This window comes from Alligator sinensis, unplaced genomic scaffold (genome assembly GCF_000455745.1).
Source record: "Alligator sinensis unplaced genomic scaffold, ASM45574v1 scaffold223_1, whole genome shotgun sequence".
Classification (NCBI taxonomy): Eukaryota; Metazoa; Chordata; order Crocodylia; family Alligatoridae; genus Alligator; species Alligator sinensis.
The window spans coordinates 2,683,980-2,699,644 of NW_005841936.1; the positions used below are offsets into that span (position 1 = coordinate 2,683,980).

General features: G+C 40.3%; 1 protein-coding gene across 1 annotated transcript in view; it reads left to right on the top strand.

The window, feature by feature from the left end:
• Positions 1-15,665, top strand: part of MCTP1 (multiple C2 and transmembrane domain containing 1) — a 365,001-nt gene that overhangs the window by 118,945 nt on the left and 230,391 nt on the right. The window contains exon 6 of the mRNA XM_025199103.1: positions 1,337-1,375. Coding sequence (XP_025054888.1) covers positions 1,337-1,375 — 39 coding nt within the window. The remainder of the gene's footprint in view (positions 1-1,336; positions 1,376-15,665) is intronic.

Genomic DNA, 15,665 nt, shown 5'->3' on the forward strand with positions numbered 1-15,665 from the left:
GCAGGACTTGATGCCATTTAATTTGTTTACATTAAGTGAAAACTTATTCTCGCAAAAATTAATGTTAACATTTTTTTCTGAATGCAGATTCTGTAGCTTAATTCTGCCTTATCTCAAGTAAGTTGCTTGCAGTGGTATTTGAAGCTATCTAAATGTTCCACCTTCTTGACTAGAAGACTCAATCTTGTTTAATCATGAAGAACTTGAGGACAGTCCATGCTAGTTCTCCCCTCAGAAAGGACAGCGGATAGTCTCTAGCAGGGCCAAATTTTGTCAAATTGTTGAGATAATGTGAATAGGTGGCTTCTGTTTCTTTCAAAAATGAGCCAGGAAAACTGTCATAATTTTGTAAGTTGAATGGCAGAAGGTGTAGTGTACCAGTAATAAAAGGTTATTAGAGACATACTTTTATTCTTCAGTAGGTTTTGGATATTACAAACTAAATAGACACTTGGCAATTTGAAAATGCACAACTTGTTAGTGGTCTATATTAAATTCCCCTATACAATAGAAAGTAATCAGCATTTTATACTATTGTATCTGAAACGTAAGAGTATCATAATATCTTATTAAAGAAAATTAAATCCGGAAAATTTTCATCGGCAAAAATGCATTGTAGCCCTCAATGAGTATTTGGTGCAAGTGTGAAGTGCACATAGAAAGGAATGTAAGTTTTTAAGCTACTGTGGGGTCACCTGATCCTAGAATTGTCATGCACCTTGTCAGATCCTAGTCCACAGAAATGTATCTAAAGACAATAGGCAGGAACCAGTCAGACCCAGGGGCACCTGAGGCTTTGCCTTTTTCCCTGCTGACATCCCAGCACTTGTAGACATTACAAAAGTGGTGTTAAAAATCCTGCAATAACTACATGGTAACCAAGGATTTCCCTTTTCAGGAAATATCCTCAGAAGACCTCATCTGCTGCACAGTGCAGCTAGAGTGCTCTAAAGTGGAGGGCATATGTTCTTCAAATGACAAACTAATTGGTCAAAAATTCCACTAATTTAAATCCAGTAATTATCATTAATTACTCATTGATTTTTTTTTTCCTCTGCTATTCAGTTAGCCTACTTTTTTTTCATTCCCTTCATATGCTTTACCTTGTTTTCTCCAGAAACTTTCAGTAAATCAAATTGTGAAGTTTGCCCGTGTGTGAATGTTGCTTCAAGTCGTTTGTTTGAGTTCACTTCCTGTGTAGTTGTCGGTGGAATGTATGTTGTCACTTCAGTTGTAGTTGTGGTTAAATGTGGATTGTCCCTTTGGAAGACAGTTGGCCTCCTTTTTTGTGCGTGTCAGAGTAAAAGGTAATTAAAATGCTCTATTTCATTTACAGACAATGCTAATGAGGAAGAGTTGGAAAAGATCAAGTAAGGTAATCTTTAGCATGTGGTCTTTTAACATCTTTTAGAAGAACTGTGAATTTTATTCTCTTCTAGTATTGCAAAATATGGCACAGAATTTCTTTCCTATGAAACTGTATTTTGATATAATATTGAGACAAGTGAGCTGAGCTTTTTAAAAGTAGCAATTAAACCTCTCAAATGTTTGTTAAAGCATTTTAACTCATCTCAGGTTCATCTGACCACTTCCAGTTTTTGATGTAAATGGAAAAAGTGACTCTATTTTCACTAACATCTGCAACCTGTCATAAATGAGTTAATTTCTCTTTTGTATGCAATGTAAAGGAAATGTACTAAACTGAAAAAATGTGTCATGGCCTCCATGCAACAATATAACTTAAATTCTTGTTTTGTTGTTTCCCTTTTGGTTGACTGAATGTTGTAGTGTTCAAATATTTCTAGATTCAGAGTTTTAGGGAATTAAAGAATGTAATTATACTTTAAGACTCAGACAAACACAGCATAGGTAATACTGGTCAAGTGTTGTACACCTGTCCAAGAGCATGGCTTAATATTTATTTGGAGGGATCATGCCTGGGTAGCTAAATATGCATATTTCCAAAGCCATTTCTGATGTTGGTACTGAAGAACTGCCACCATAGTAGCACTTGTGGTAATCGTTCAAGTAAAGAGAAGAATATGGGATTTTTACTGAGATCACCAACATTATATAAATTTACATTTTATATTATTCATGTATATTTCTGAAAAAGTTAATTAAATTGTTCAGAACTTCTTATGGACTACAATACTATGACACTGGTATACTGCCTTCCAGTGAAGCATGCCTCAGGGATGGCTTTTGAATTTCATTCTTTTTTAACATAATATATAAAAGATGTATGAAAATATCTTCAAGATTTGAACTTGACTACAAAACATCACTACCAGGCAAGATTATGCACTCAGTGAAAAATGTTTAAATTAATATATTTGTAATTCATTTATATTTAAGCTCAGAACAGGGACAGAGAGTTCTTGGTTTCTATTCCTGGCTTTCACATAAGCTTTCTACATAATATTAAGAGATTGATTGATTAAGTTCACTGTGTTTCCTTTTCTCAATCCATAAAAATGGTAGATGATCACTGATGAGGCACTGTTGTGTAACCAACTGATATTTGTAAGGAACTTTAAAATCCTTACATGGAGGAGACTCTAGAACAGGGGTGGGCAATTATTTCAGCTGGATGGCCACTTAATGAGTTTAGGTGAACTTTCAAGGGCCATAAGGGTAACCCCTCCCCTTGACAGGTGCCCCACTCCCTGGTTGCCATCTTGGGACTGGATGTCCTGCTCCTACCCTGACTTCTGCCACCAGAAGTCCCTCCCCATGCTCCTGGAATTAATTCTTTTGGGAGGGGAGGGTTCCCATCTTGGAACCAGAAAAAAAAATCATATACTAACAGTCAAACACCTACTATAACGTATTATAATTTAATTACAAAAAAAATCTTTGTTATGATTAGTGTTTGTGTACTGTATATAGAGATGATTGCATAATAACTCAGTCTTACTCTTGTATATTGTATGTGGGGTGTGGTTGGCGGTGTGTGTGTGGGGAGTGATTTGTGAGAAGGTGTGGCTGTTTGTGGGGGGCATAGGGTATGTTGGGGGGCGTATATGTGGAGAGTTGTAGGTGCAGGGTGTGGGTATGTGCAGTTTGTGGGGTGTGAGGGGGGGTGGGGACCCTCCCATATGCCCCCCTCCCAATGGCGCACAGCCCTTGCCATGAGCAGCAGCAGCAGCAGCAGCAGCAGCAGGTGATGGGCACTCAGGGCACTCATGGCCCATGCAGGCGCTGCTGCCCAACGGCATGCGGCTTCAGCCGGCGCTGCATGTGGTGGCAAGGAGTGCAGCCAGGCCAGCCTTCCTCTATCACATGGGGCTCCCTGCAGTGCACGTGCAGCTCCTGGCACTTGTGCACCATAACAGGGAAGCCCTGTGTGATAGAACGGGCTGCCTTCCCCACTGCCTTGCAGATCCTGGGACTCCACTGGGAAGCAGGGGGCAGGGCTTGGCTCCACTTCCTGTGGAATCCAGGGATCTGCACCACAGGGGGTGGGGAAGGCACACCCTGCCCATCCGAGCTCGGTGCTCCCACCCCCGGACAGGCAAAGGACAGGAAGAAGATAGAAAAGTTCTCTCTTCCTTGTCCATTGTGTTTCCTGTTAAACAGAAATGCCAATTTTAATATAAATTCTGTATTTGGGGCTGAAATTCTTAAGGATGATAGTTTCCTTTAACCCCCACACCATACAAGCTGAGTAATAGGTTTTATATATAAATGTGACCCTGTATCTGTGCTGAGGAACTTTAATAAAAGGTGATGTGTATTGTATGCTGAATATCAAATATATCCCTCCAATTTTAAATGCAGTCCCTGTAGCTCAATCATGTTGCATTAAGTGTGATACCCTTTTTAAAGTTTTCAATATGTACACAGTTCAGAAAACTAAAAGATAATGTTTAAAATATTGTATTTTTAAAGTCAATTGCTGTTATTTTATATAATTCAATTTTGACTAAAATACACACTACATTCCAAATAACCATACCATTATCCTTTCTTCATTCAATTTTTCTCAATTCTTTTCCCCTCTAGCTGCTGCTTTCTCATGGCCCACAGGAACGTCCCGTCCCGTCCTGTCCCACCCCCCCTTATTTTTTACTTGACTTTGTTTTCACTTTCTTTGACTTGAATTCTTTACCCTCTAGAACAGGGTTCACTTCAGCAGGTTTATTCATCTTCAAGAACTTCAGCAGAAGGACCATAACACACATCCTTTTCTGTATCATTAGCTTTTTAAATGATAAATTTAGACATCTAATTGCAGTCTTGAAATTAGATGGAGGAGTTTGGGACTATGGAAATAAAGATCAGTCTTTGTGTCTTCAGTAATAGGATGCTGTCCAGAGGCTGTTCTTTTTTAAACTCTGTGCGAGACCTGTATTTTGGAGGGACATTCTAGTTTGCATTTAGGCAATCAGCTACCATTGCTTTAATCTACCACAAATTCTGTATCGTGTTTTCACACATGTTAAAGCTGATGCTAAGTCAACTGCTGATCTGGTGATCAGTTTTCTATAAACTGTTCCTCACTGGGATGTGAGAGATGGGAAGGAGTGTCATTCGCAGCATAACCACAATTAAATATTATCAGCTCTGTAACAGTATCTACTGTGTGTGCAGCCTTATGTTTCTTTTGATGTCTGCTTAAATTTCCCATCAAAATTAAGGATTAAACAATTTCTTCACTACTCTGTAAAATACCTTCTAATCTGGAATTTTTACTGATGTTATCAGGCTGTCATCTGCCTAGCAAATCTTGTGTTTTCTGCAACAAGATTCATTTGATATTCATTGGTTATGCTGACAAGTGCTGCTGCAACATAAAACTGCTCAGAATATATATTTTAGCCAAGTTCTTATGTGGAGTCGCATCAAGACTCTTTGAAGCAGCTCCTAGAATGGCTTGCCTTCCTTTACAGACTCTTCAAACTGTTCTTCTTTAGTTCCCCATGAACATCACCCCCTCATATCCTTAGGCAACTTTTTCCTTCACATCATCAGTGCTCCTATGAAGATGTCGCACTTCCTTTATGCTTTCACAGGCCTTCTTACTGTGCTAGCTATGTTTTTGGCCTGCAGCCCATCTTTTTCTGCTGAGATGCCTTTTAAATGTTCTCTCCCTGCCTGTTACCTATTTGCCTCCTCTTCAGGAGGGGGCTTGTCCTACCCTCTCTGTCCTTCTTAGATAGCATAGCTTTCTTTATCTCTCCTACATTTCAGCCTTGGCAGCAGAACCTGTCCAGAAGCTGTGCTAATTATTTTTGGGACGAGGAAAATAAACTATTCCTTCACCACACTTCTCTTTATTCCTTCCTTTTCTCTTTTTTCCTATTCTCTTTGGATGTAGGATCCGTTCTGTTCTGACACCAAATTGTGTTGAGGTAAAGCAGGGTGCGCAGAAAGGCCTGTGTTTACTAGAGGTAAGTCATTTATTAATAATCCATACATGGATTATTACTATACTATTACTGGACGATCTGGGTGTGACTGTAAACTACGTGCGACTGGAGGGGCCTGATGGCAATGTGGTGGGGCTACTCATGGCAGGGTCACTCCTATAAAATACTGTGAAGTGCCAACCCCCAGAGTAAGGTGAGTATAGGGCAGTCCTATATTCCCAGTCCTGTTCCCCTTTTCCTTATAGCACAAACTTTATCACTAGTCAAGTACAAGGTGCAGTGAGAGCCCCTTATTAAAATTTTGACAGGCTATCACAGAATAAGAGTTACAAATAAGACAATTTTACATGGTAGTGTTTCCATCTCTGATCCAATGCAGTGTTATCCGGAAAAAGCTAAAAATATCTTGTTAATGTTACTTATCATGATGCTAGTGATAATTGTAAAGGAAAGGTGCAATATTGTATTTCTAATATATTATTTATTTTTTGAACAAGATGATAGCATTTCTGATACCTATGTGCTTGCTCACCATTTTCCTGTCTTGATTTCCACTTGATGACATTACTTTCCTTATCTTTATTTTGCCTATACTACCAATAATAGGTTTTTCAACTGAAATCCTATTATTTTGGCAGACACTTAATGTGATTAGGTGTTTACTGTTGTGAGTGGACAGTGAAACAGTAATTACAGTTCAGTACTGATATATAAGCCATTCCAAGAAAATGGGTTATCCAAATGAAACCAACCTTCATTCAACCATAATAAGTCATGGAAAGGGAAAAAAAGACCCTAAACTATTTGGGGGGGAAATGGTTTTGTTTTGTAAAATAGTGCATTATTTGTTTGTTTAATTCCCACTATTCACATCAGAAGAAACAACTTAAAGACTTTACCATGCACACATCTGTTATTAAAAAGATGGACTTGACAAGTAAATTTTTCTGCATTCAGTAATTACTTTTTCTTTAAAAAAGTGTAATTTTGTAAAAATGAAGCCTTTGCTTACAACTCTAACAGAAAATTATTATATTTGTATATATTTTGTTTTAAAAATGCAAACGTTCTTGTGAATGAATGAAGGGATGTTTATTATATTTTATGGCTATTGTGTTCTCTATGGCTATGTGCTTGATTGTGGTTACATTGTTACTGTATGATAACATGGGAGCTAATTCAAGCCTGGGTAACTTCTATAATTGGAGAAAAGGGGAAAATAGCTTCAGTTATCCCTGTTTATTGATACTTCAAGGATAATGCATTTATAATATGCATTTGAATTTTTATCTCTGCCCACACTGAGTTCAATAGTCTGGCTATAGTTGGGAGAATCCAGGAAGGAAAGAATGAAAGGGAGAAGTTAAGGAGATAAAAAGATGGAGTAGAGTTGGCAGAGACTGCTGAAAAACAGATTAAATCCAGTTCACAAAAAGTTGAGGTGTCTGGGATAAATAAAGCATGCCTGAATCTATAGATTCAAAAGTTTAATGTGGAGAGCTTTTGTTCTGGGGTGGGGGAAACAAAAAAAGAAAAATAACCACATTTTTTTCTTATTATTGCTTGTTTCTGTTGCTAAGATTTTGAAAAGACTGTTTTGGGTCACTATATTAACATTGGTCACAGCTCCTGAAAGGAAATATCGGCCTAACTGGGACTAAGCATGAAACATTTGACAGTAACAAAACACCCATATCACCGGAAATTGAAACTTCCACCCCACCAACATCTCTCATGGAGTCACACATTTAGGACTAGCTAGCTATCTGTCACCTTGCAGAGTTCCCTCTCAGTGGCCCAATGTGACACAAAGTGGTTCACAGTTTGTTGCAAAGTGAGGTGTCCAAATTCAAATGAGATACATTCTTGGACCATATTTGTAGGATGGTGTCAGACCCAGCACTTGCAAACAGGTTTCTGTGGCTCTTTAGAGTTGCCATCTTGGCTTGGTACAGTAGGAAACTGGCCAGGCAGATCATGTTCCCCTTGGCTGCTTGATACAGGATAGAGAAAACATACACGGTATCAAAGACTTTCAAATTTAACATGCCAAAGGGGGTGGTGAGTGTAAAAAATAGTTACTAGCCTCAGGCAGAAAATGTGGGAAGGCATCTCCTCTACCTACTCTTCACATGAAGTGCAGGCCAGGTCACTTACACATCACCAGGTAAATGTGGCAGACAAAGGTGCTATTGGCCAGGGTCCCATGCAGCAATAACCACTGGAGGCTTCCAGGTCGCCTGCCCTGACATGATTTGGAGGTGGTGCCTGGCGGCAACAACACCAAAACAAGCCTACCTAGCTTAGTGCACCCTGTACAAACTACTCATCACCAAGAGAAATGGTGACGCTCAAGGGTGGCTGCTGAATGGGGGCCCTGCTCACCTTCCCAATTCTTGACTAAATAGGCTGTTGGACCTAGGAAAATTCCAAGGGCTTTGAAGCCACTTCAGCACCAGGACAAGTTTCCAGGCAGGTCTGAAGGCTGAGTGTTGGCCCAGGTACCTGATGCTCTGGGCTGACAGAAACATGTCACTGGAGGCCCAGTTGATACAAGCTGTGGATGTGTATTCATCGGCCCATTTACACTTGACCAGGCACTGGACATCATCCTCACTGCTCATAAAAAACAGTCAAGTCATCGACATAAGATAAAGAATTGCAGTCTAGATGAAATTACTGTAAGGTGGCTCTATAACTGGTTGGATAATTGTTCTCATTGGCAATGGCTCAGTGTCAAACTAGGAGGTGGTATCAAAGAAGTTCCCTAGGAATTTGTCCTAGGTTGTCCTTTTTTTCAGTATTTTTATTAATGACTTGGAAGATGGAATTGAGCATACCCTTTTTTTACCACTTGCAACGCCTGGTAATTTAAAGTCACTAGACATCAGCAAACAATGGGAAGTTGAATATTTTAACTCATAACTTTCTTTTCTCTAAAAAACTATGTCCAGTGATTTGTTCTTCCCTTTTATTTTATACACTGATGTGTTTTAGATTTGAATTTATAATAATGTAAACTAAATGAAACACAGGTACTTATTTTCTTAATTAAGAACATATTAGGTATAAAACTGTTCTTTTATTAATGTTTACCAACTACTTGATGTAGAATGCTAATATTTTAAAACCATCTTTGGAGGAACAGGAGAGCTTGCGCCCATATATGACTGTTTGGGTACATTATAACTCTCCATGACCATGGAACATTAGAGGGAACTAACCCTACACATGGGGTGTATTGGTAATTCTCATAGAAAATACATTTGATAAGTATAAACATACTTTTCCTTTCTCTGCAGAAAACATTCTGTGCATTTTAGGAGGTCAAAATCATTTGTCGCATAGTGGGAATAAAGAATGTAAAGCAGTGAAAAACCCTCCCATGATCGTATTCACAATTATTATCTGATTGTTCATGGACTTCAATTCATTGACTGTGGTCAGGGTAATGTGATTATATAGAAAAAAGCCTCCTGAGATGTATAAAAAGTGGATTTTATTGCAAGGGGGAAGGGTGACTTCAGTCTTCTTAAGTTGGGATGTAGGATAGATTGTAGGCAGAAAATGGGGTTTGTTTATGCAACTGCAGTATGGCCAGCCATTTCACTTGTGGAAAAGTGATACAGATATGGTCTACCTCAGTGCTGTTTGAAAGAGCCTTTATTTGATTCTGGCATATGCTAGTTTTGTTGTCCAAGCAGTATATGTCTGCATCAGTTCAGTTATCCAGACTGGAAGTGGTTAAACTAGAATAGTGGTTTATCTGTAGTCATAACAAAAGCTCAGTAATGAACTCTGAATCTTTCAGCAGTGACCATGTGGTGTTTTGAAATTACTGTAGTTTTCTTTTTAATTAGGAGACCTGTATTGTAACTGTACACAGTTGTGGAATGTTGCCTTGTAATGGCCTTTCCTTACAGTATTAAAATTATTCTCAAAGGCTTTAACTCAGGTAGCAAGTGCTTAACTTGTATAGTACCATTGAATGCTACATAATTAAGTACCTTACTACATGTGGGCCAACACGAGTAGACATTCTTCTTCATGACTCCACTGGGTTCGCAACAGCTATTTAGCTTTATAGTTTCGTAGTAGGTAGGGTCGGAAGGGACCTGAGCAGATCATCAAATCTGACCCCCTGCCATGGGCAGGAAAGAATGCTGGGGTCAAACGACCCCAGCTAGGTGATTATCTAGCCTCCTTTTGAAGACCCCCAGGTCTTCAAAAGTGTGATCAGGAGAGCTAGCTAGAAAATAGAATTTAGCTGTTATGAAACATTTCACAACTTTGGAAATTTCGGAGAACCAGCCTCACATTTTTTGTCTTGCTCTCTGGCTATCTAACTCCTTGAGAGCCAGCAGTAGAGTTGTACAGACCAGGCAACAGTGGGAGCTTTGGCTCCCTAGTGGAGATCAGAAGTTGAGAACCAGAAAGTGCTACCTTCCTACCACACCCTAGGAGCTGGGAGTCATGGCCCTCAATCTTAAGCACTGTATAGTCTCTTACAGTCAAAAGCAGAATTTGATCCTAGTGCAGTCAAGGACTGACACACCACCTCATTCGATTAATAACAGAAAGGCTTTAATAACCATACCACAAACGAGCTATAAAATGAAATGATAGTGAAAGACTTCCCAATATTCAGTAAATGAGCTATCACAAAAGTTCTAGTATATGTTAGCTGCAATAGTGTCTCTTGCCAGTGCGGACAGGAAGCCGTTTCAGTCTTTGCAGCCTTCATCAGGCATAGATCTATTGCACAGAGTGATCAGCCGAGCGCAGGTTACAACATTGTAGTCTTTCTCTCTCCTAGAGTGCCTTTTTTGCCAGCAACTCTGTTTCGTTCTTATACTCTTCAATTGTATAGCTTCAAAGCATTCATCCTTGATAGCTGGTTGATTAAATTCTGAATAAAACAGGTAGGGAGGGACCATCATATTACAATTGCTAACTGCTTGAATCCTGTTTTGAGTCGTCCAGTTGTGAAACTTGTTTTTTGCAAGATTTTGGTCTGGAGCTTACACTTCAATCAAGTGGGATGTGTCTTGATTCACTGAATGGTATACCTTGGGGCATTGATATTGTTTTGAGTAGTTTAACAATGGGGCAAAATGCAGAATATTCTGAACCAGTGATGGTTTATGAAGACATTTGGAAAACCCCATACAGATGCTGAATGCCTATTCTGAGAAATATGCCTCGATCAAGGAAGGAGGTGTCAACAAGGAGGGTACAGTTACATAGGGAGATGCAATTATTTATGAATGGTTTAGTAGCATAATAAAACGTTGGGTACATTTGCAGCTAGCACAGGGGATGAAATCACTTGGGATTGCTACATTTGGCGTGGTACCAGTCATGATCTTGCATTCTTATAAAAGATGCACTGTTATTTTAATGTGGTCATTTAAATTTCATGTGTAGGTTTGGCCAAGCTTTCACAGTTATCATAGTCTGATGAAGAGCAGGTGGGTCAGGGAAGGTGGAGAAAAGGGAAGCTGATAAGGAACTAAGCAAGCTGGTCAGCCAGCTCATCTACCTTCCTGATGTCTGTGTTGAAAGTTTTAATGAAATCAGCATGTTGCCAACCAATATTTGATTTGTCTGAAATAGCATTTTCTGACAGAAAACAGTTCCATCAGCACATTTTAGACTATCTCTCCTGGCAACTGTTGACATCAGAGCACTTGCATCAATAAATACTACTTAGACTTTTCACCCATCTGGGGGTATATTTACTGTGCTAAGTGCATTTGAGTACAGTATGCATACCAAAAAATGAATTTAATTCAAGATTTTTTTAATATAAGCCTATTAGAATCAGTTGGTCAGAGCAATTTTTGTTGAAAGATAATACCTTACAGTCAAAGCTTGTTGAACTGAGCTTGCTGGCAGAAATATTTTTCATTCAATTAGAGATCACTTTCAATTTGGTAAGGGCCTACTCTTCCTTCTTCTGTAGACAGTAGCAGGGCTTCTGTTAACTTTAAATGGAACAGGATTGGGACTTAAAATTTAGAGGGCATAGTTAAAATTTGATCCATTAATGGCACATTAAAAATGCATCAGTAAAACCCTTTAAGTGCCTTAATTTAAGGAAAAGTACAATGACATTTTTTGCATCTGTAGTCATACGTAATAGAGAAAAGTAGTAATTTAACAATTATCATCTCTTCTCTGTCAAGTCACAGTATTCTGGTGAAATTTATGAGAAAATGCAAAGATAAAATGTTTCAAATACATTCATTGCTCTTACTTAGATGTAACTACTGAAGTCTACATTTTGACTCCAATAAATTGTTTGAAGTCACAAGCTTCACGGGTACTGTACTGGAAAAAGATCTCTACCCTCAACCCTCCCAAACCTGACTTATCAAGAATAGGTTGAAACCTCTAAAAGTGTTCTTTCAATGTAGTTTAAAATGCTGAATTAAGAATATTATCTACCATTTTTAGTATACTATGTTATACAAGGCTATTTTAATTTAAAAGAGCCTGAGGTCCACCATATTAATAAGAGTAGCATACAGCAAGTTTTATTGTAATTAACAGAATCCCAGTGAAACCATTTTAGCATCCTAAAAAGTGAACTGAAAGTGACATTTGATTTAGCAGGCTTACAAATATTGTAAAATTGTGATGACATTTACTGTCACAAGCAGAGTGACCATTTAAGGACAGTGTTCCTAAATATTTATTTTTCTTCCACTTTGCAACATTCAATTGTACACTTAGTTGTAACTTTCTTTAAAGCCACTGTTTTTATTACAAGTCATCATTTGATGAAAGTGTATATGTCTGTATGAAGAGAATATGATTTTTCATGTATTTTAACTTATAACAAAGGATTTGTTGTAGCAATGCAACATTTACTCCACTTATCACATGAAGATTTTTTAAATGTTTTGTGCTTTTATGGGAGTAAGCCTGCCTGAGTTCACAAAGTGAAAAGATGAAAGTGGTAGCTGGATTACATGGTGCTTTTGTGACTAATGCAAGACGTTTAATTGTGTAGTCACTGATTTCTCTCTTTTCCAATGTCAGAAGCATTATCAAGTGTGTATGAATGATTAGAATAGAGGCACATGCGTCTCCAGTGGAGCAGGACGCTTCTTGAGCTGAAAATAAAAATGGGAAGCAGCACATCATGTTGTAAGGAATATGGCTGCAAACAAAAACACTGATTTGTATAGCATTGCTAATTCTGAAAGTAATTAACATGTCGCAATTTCAAATGAGTCTAATTTGTGAGTAAAAGAGGCCTGATGGTTTAAAAAAACCATTAAACAATGAATGCTGAGAAAATTTTTGCTTTCTTAAACTTCATGAACTTTCCACATCTAGATGTCAGTTTGTCCACAGTAAATAATGTTTAAAGGAAATTTTCTGAATGATAGAAGGCAAGGCAAGAAATGATTAGGTTTGGTCCCAGAAACACTTGAAAATAACGGCTATAACAATTTCAGTTACATTTTAAAAAGGCATTCAGAGTTTCAGTGGGCTTATGTGCATTTAAGTGTGTAGGGGCAAGAGCCAATTTGATTAACTAACAAAACAGATGAATAATATTTCAGTGTAAATGTCACCATGTCTAACATACACTCTCAGTGACATGACTGTAGATAGCCTATCATAGGTTTGCTGCAACCTATATGATGCCTTGAGCCAAGTCACTTCAGAGTTTATGACAGTTTAGACAACAAGAGTGATCCCTGGCAATGGAGATAACATGAGTTGAAAAGACTGCTCTGATACAAATCACACATAGCCTCCAAGGCTAGGGACAGACATTTAAAAAGCTGGAGCCTGAATTCATTAAATCTTTGCAGGTTAATCTAACCCGCCTAGGTTGAACTTTTTTGTAACAGCACAGTTATTCCCTCTGGACTGAGAAACTGCATATACATGCCTGCAGTTGCTCAGGCCAGGCGCTGGGGGGTGCTAGAGAGTGCCCTCGGGTGCAGGGAAGCTGTGCTGAGTGTGCGTGGCCAGCCCAGGCTGAACTGGCCGGGGAGGGGTTTAATTCCCCCCTCCATGTCCCACCGGCAGGGACCTGAGCCCAGTCTGTTGGGCGCTCCCCCCTCACTGATGAGCGGTGGGCTACCATGGCCCCTGAAGCAGAGGGGGCAGGGAGTGGGGTTATTCCCCACTACCCCCAGGGGACTGGAGCCAGGTCTGCCTGCCCTGACTGCCACCACTTGCTCTGTGCCCGGGGCAAGCGGTGGAATAAGCCCCCTCCACCGCACACCGGAGGGAGGGGGGCAGTAGGGGGCTTATTCTACCACTTGCCCCAGACACAGCGAGCAGCAGTGGCAGTGGTCGGGGCAGGCAGATTTTGCTGCGGTGCCCCAGGGACAGAGGGGGGAATAACCCTGCCCTCTGCCTAAGGGGCCCTGCTGGGGGGCAATAACCCCGCCCCCACCCTGTCACTGGAGTGACGAGAGGGAAACGACCATGATTTTGTCGCTTCCTCTTCCCGGTGGTGGGCCATGCTGCAGGGCACGGAGAGCTGCTGTGAAGCATGGTGGCACTGCAGGGAGCTTGGAGGGCTCTGGCCCCCTCTGGGCCCCAGTGCTGCTGTGTACAGTCTGCTGCAGCCCCGCAGAAGGGCCCCTTGCTGGGAAGGGGCTCGTGCTCCCTGACACTATGACAGGGACTCCTGCCCCATCCCGCTGCAGCAGAAGGGTGGGGGCATGGCCAGACACCAGCTGGCAGGACCCTTTGGGGGTGGGGCAGGGACGAGGGTTATTCCCCCCCCGTCCTGTGTCAGGCAGAGGGGCTTATTCCACGCCCCAAGCAGGGAGCAAGCGGTGGTGGTCAGGGCGGGCAGAACTTGGGGGTAGAGGGAGGAATAACCCCCACTCCCTGTCCCCTCTGCCTCAGGGGCCATGGCAGCCTGCCACTGCAGCATCAAGTGAGGAGTGCCCAGCAGACTGGGCTCGGGTCTGGGAGGGGGGAATTGAACACTTCTGTGGCCAGACGCCTGCCCCTGCCTATCCTGTCTGTCCCTGCTCGGCTGTGGAGTAGAGGGGTGGGGCCAGCCCTGCTCGGCTGGAGTGGAGAGCCCAGCCCAGAGAGCATGCCAGGATGCTGTGGGATTCTGGTTTAAGTTAAACCAGGAAGCAGTCTGGGACAGACATTGCATAAACCGGTTTGAGCCAAATCAGTTAAGTCTGATACTACATTTAACCATGTTTATATCAAACCAGTTTCAACCATTTTGAAATTGGTTTATGTGCATTGAATGTCAGTTCTGTTACAGGTTTAAACCAGTTGCTGATCACTTAAACCGGTTTATATGTAATGCCTGTCCCTAGCCCAAGAGAAATGCAGGAGGCGACAAGGAAATGGACAGGGTTGGGGCATATGCTGATGCATTACTACTTCTGCTCTGAATAAGATCATTGCTGCCAGTGCTCCTCTGGTCTGAATAAAAACTACCTCTTTTCAACAGAAATCATGAGGAGTGGTGACAGCATTAGCACTTCTTTCTTTTCACTTTATTGAACACCCTCTTTTGCACAGCAGAGTTTAACTGACACCTGTAGGTGTAATTTATTTCTCCTTGTACTTACTTTTCTGATCTTGGTACATTATCTGAGTCTTTATTACTGCTCAATTGTGTAGACTTAAGCTAATGAAAGTGCTTTTATGAATACTGAAAATTACAAATGATAGAAACGCATCAAATACTAGAGAAAGTACAAGTGTACTGTGGCAAGATACTACTACAAGACTAATGCTAGAAAAATCTTTGATAGAAATGTTATAACTGATACCAAATATCATAAACAGACTAATAGAATCCTAGGGTTATCATCACTGATGCATTAAAAATATGTACACATCAAAAAGTGTTGAGAATTCTAGGTCTGAGAGAGAACAAAGTTCAACTTAATAAGGCCCTACTTTAAAATAAATATTTTTCTCAAAATATTGTATACTTCTCTTTTAAAAAAGAATGTCTAAATTATTACATGAAGGTAATGAGGATAGCAAAGCATCACTTTACATTTTTGGAATTGTCCACACTAATCCATGTGGTAATGATGGGCCAGGTATAGGTATGTTTACTGTTCTCACTATAGGGCATTTAGTAGTTTTAAAAGCTTCAAATCAATGCAAATGACTCTGAGGTGTGGCTCTCGATGTAGTTCCCTATGGATAGAATAGACTCTGAATGGGTCAGGAGCATGGCTAGTGAAAGTACTTTGCAGAACCACTGACCCAGTTACCTGTGTAATCATGGCAGGAGAGTACATGGCAAAGAGGGCAGGTCCTACTAAC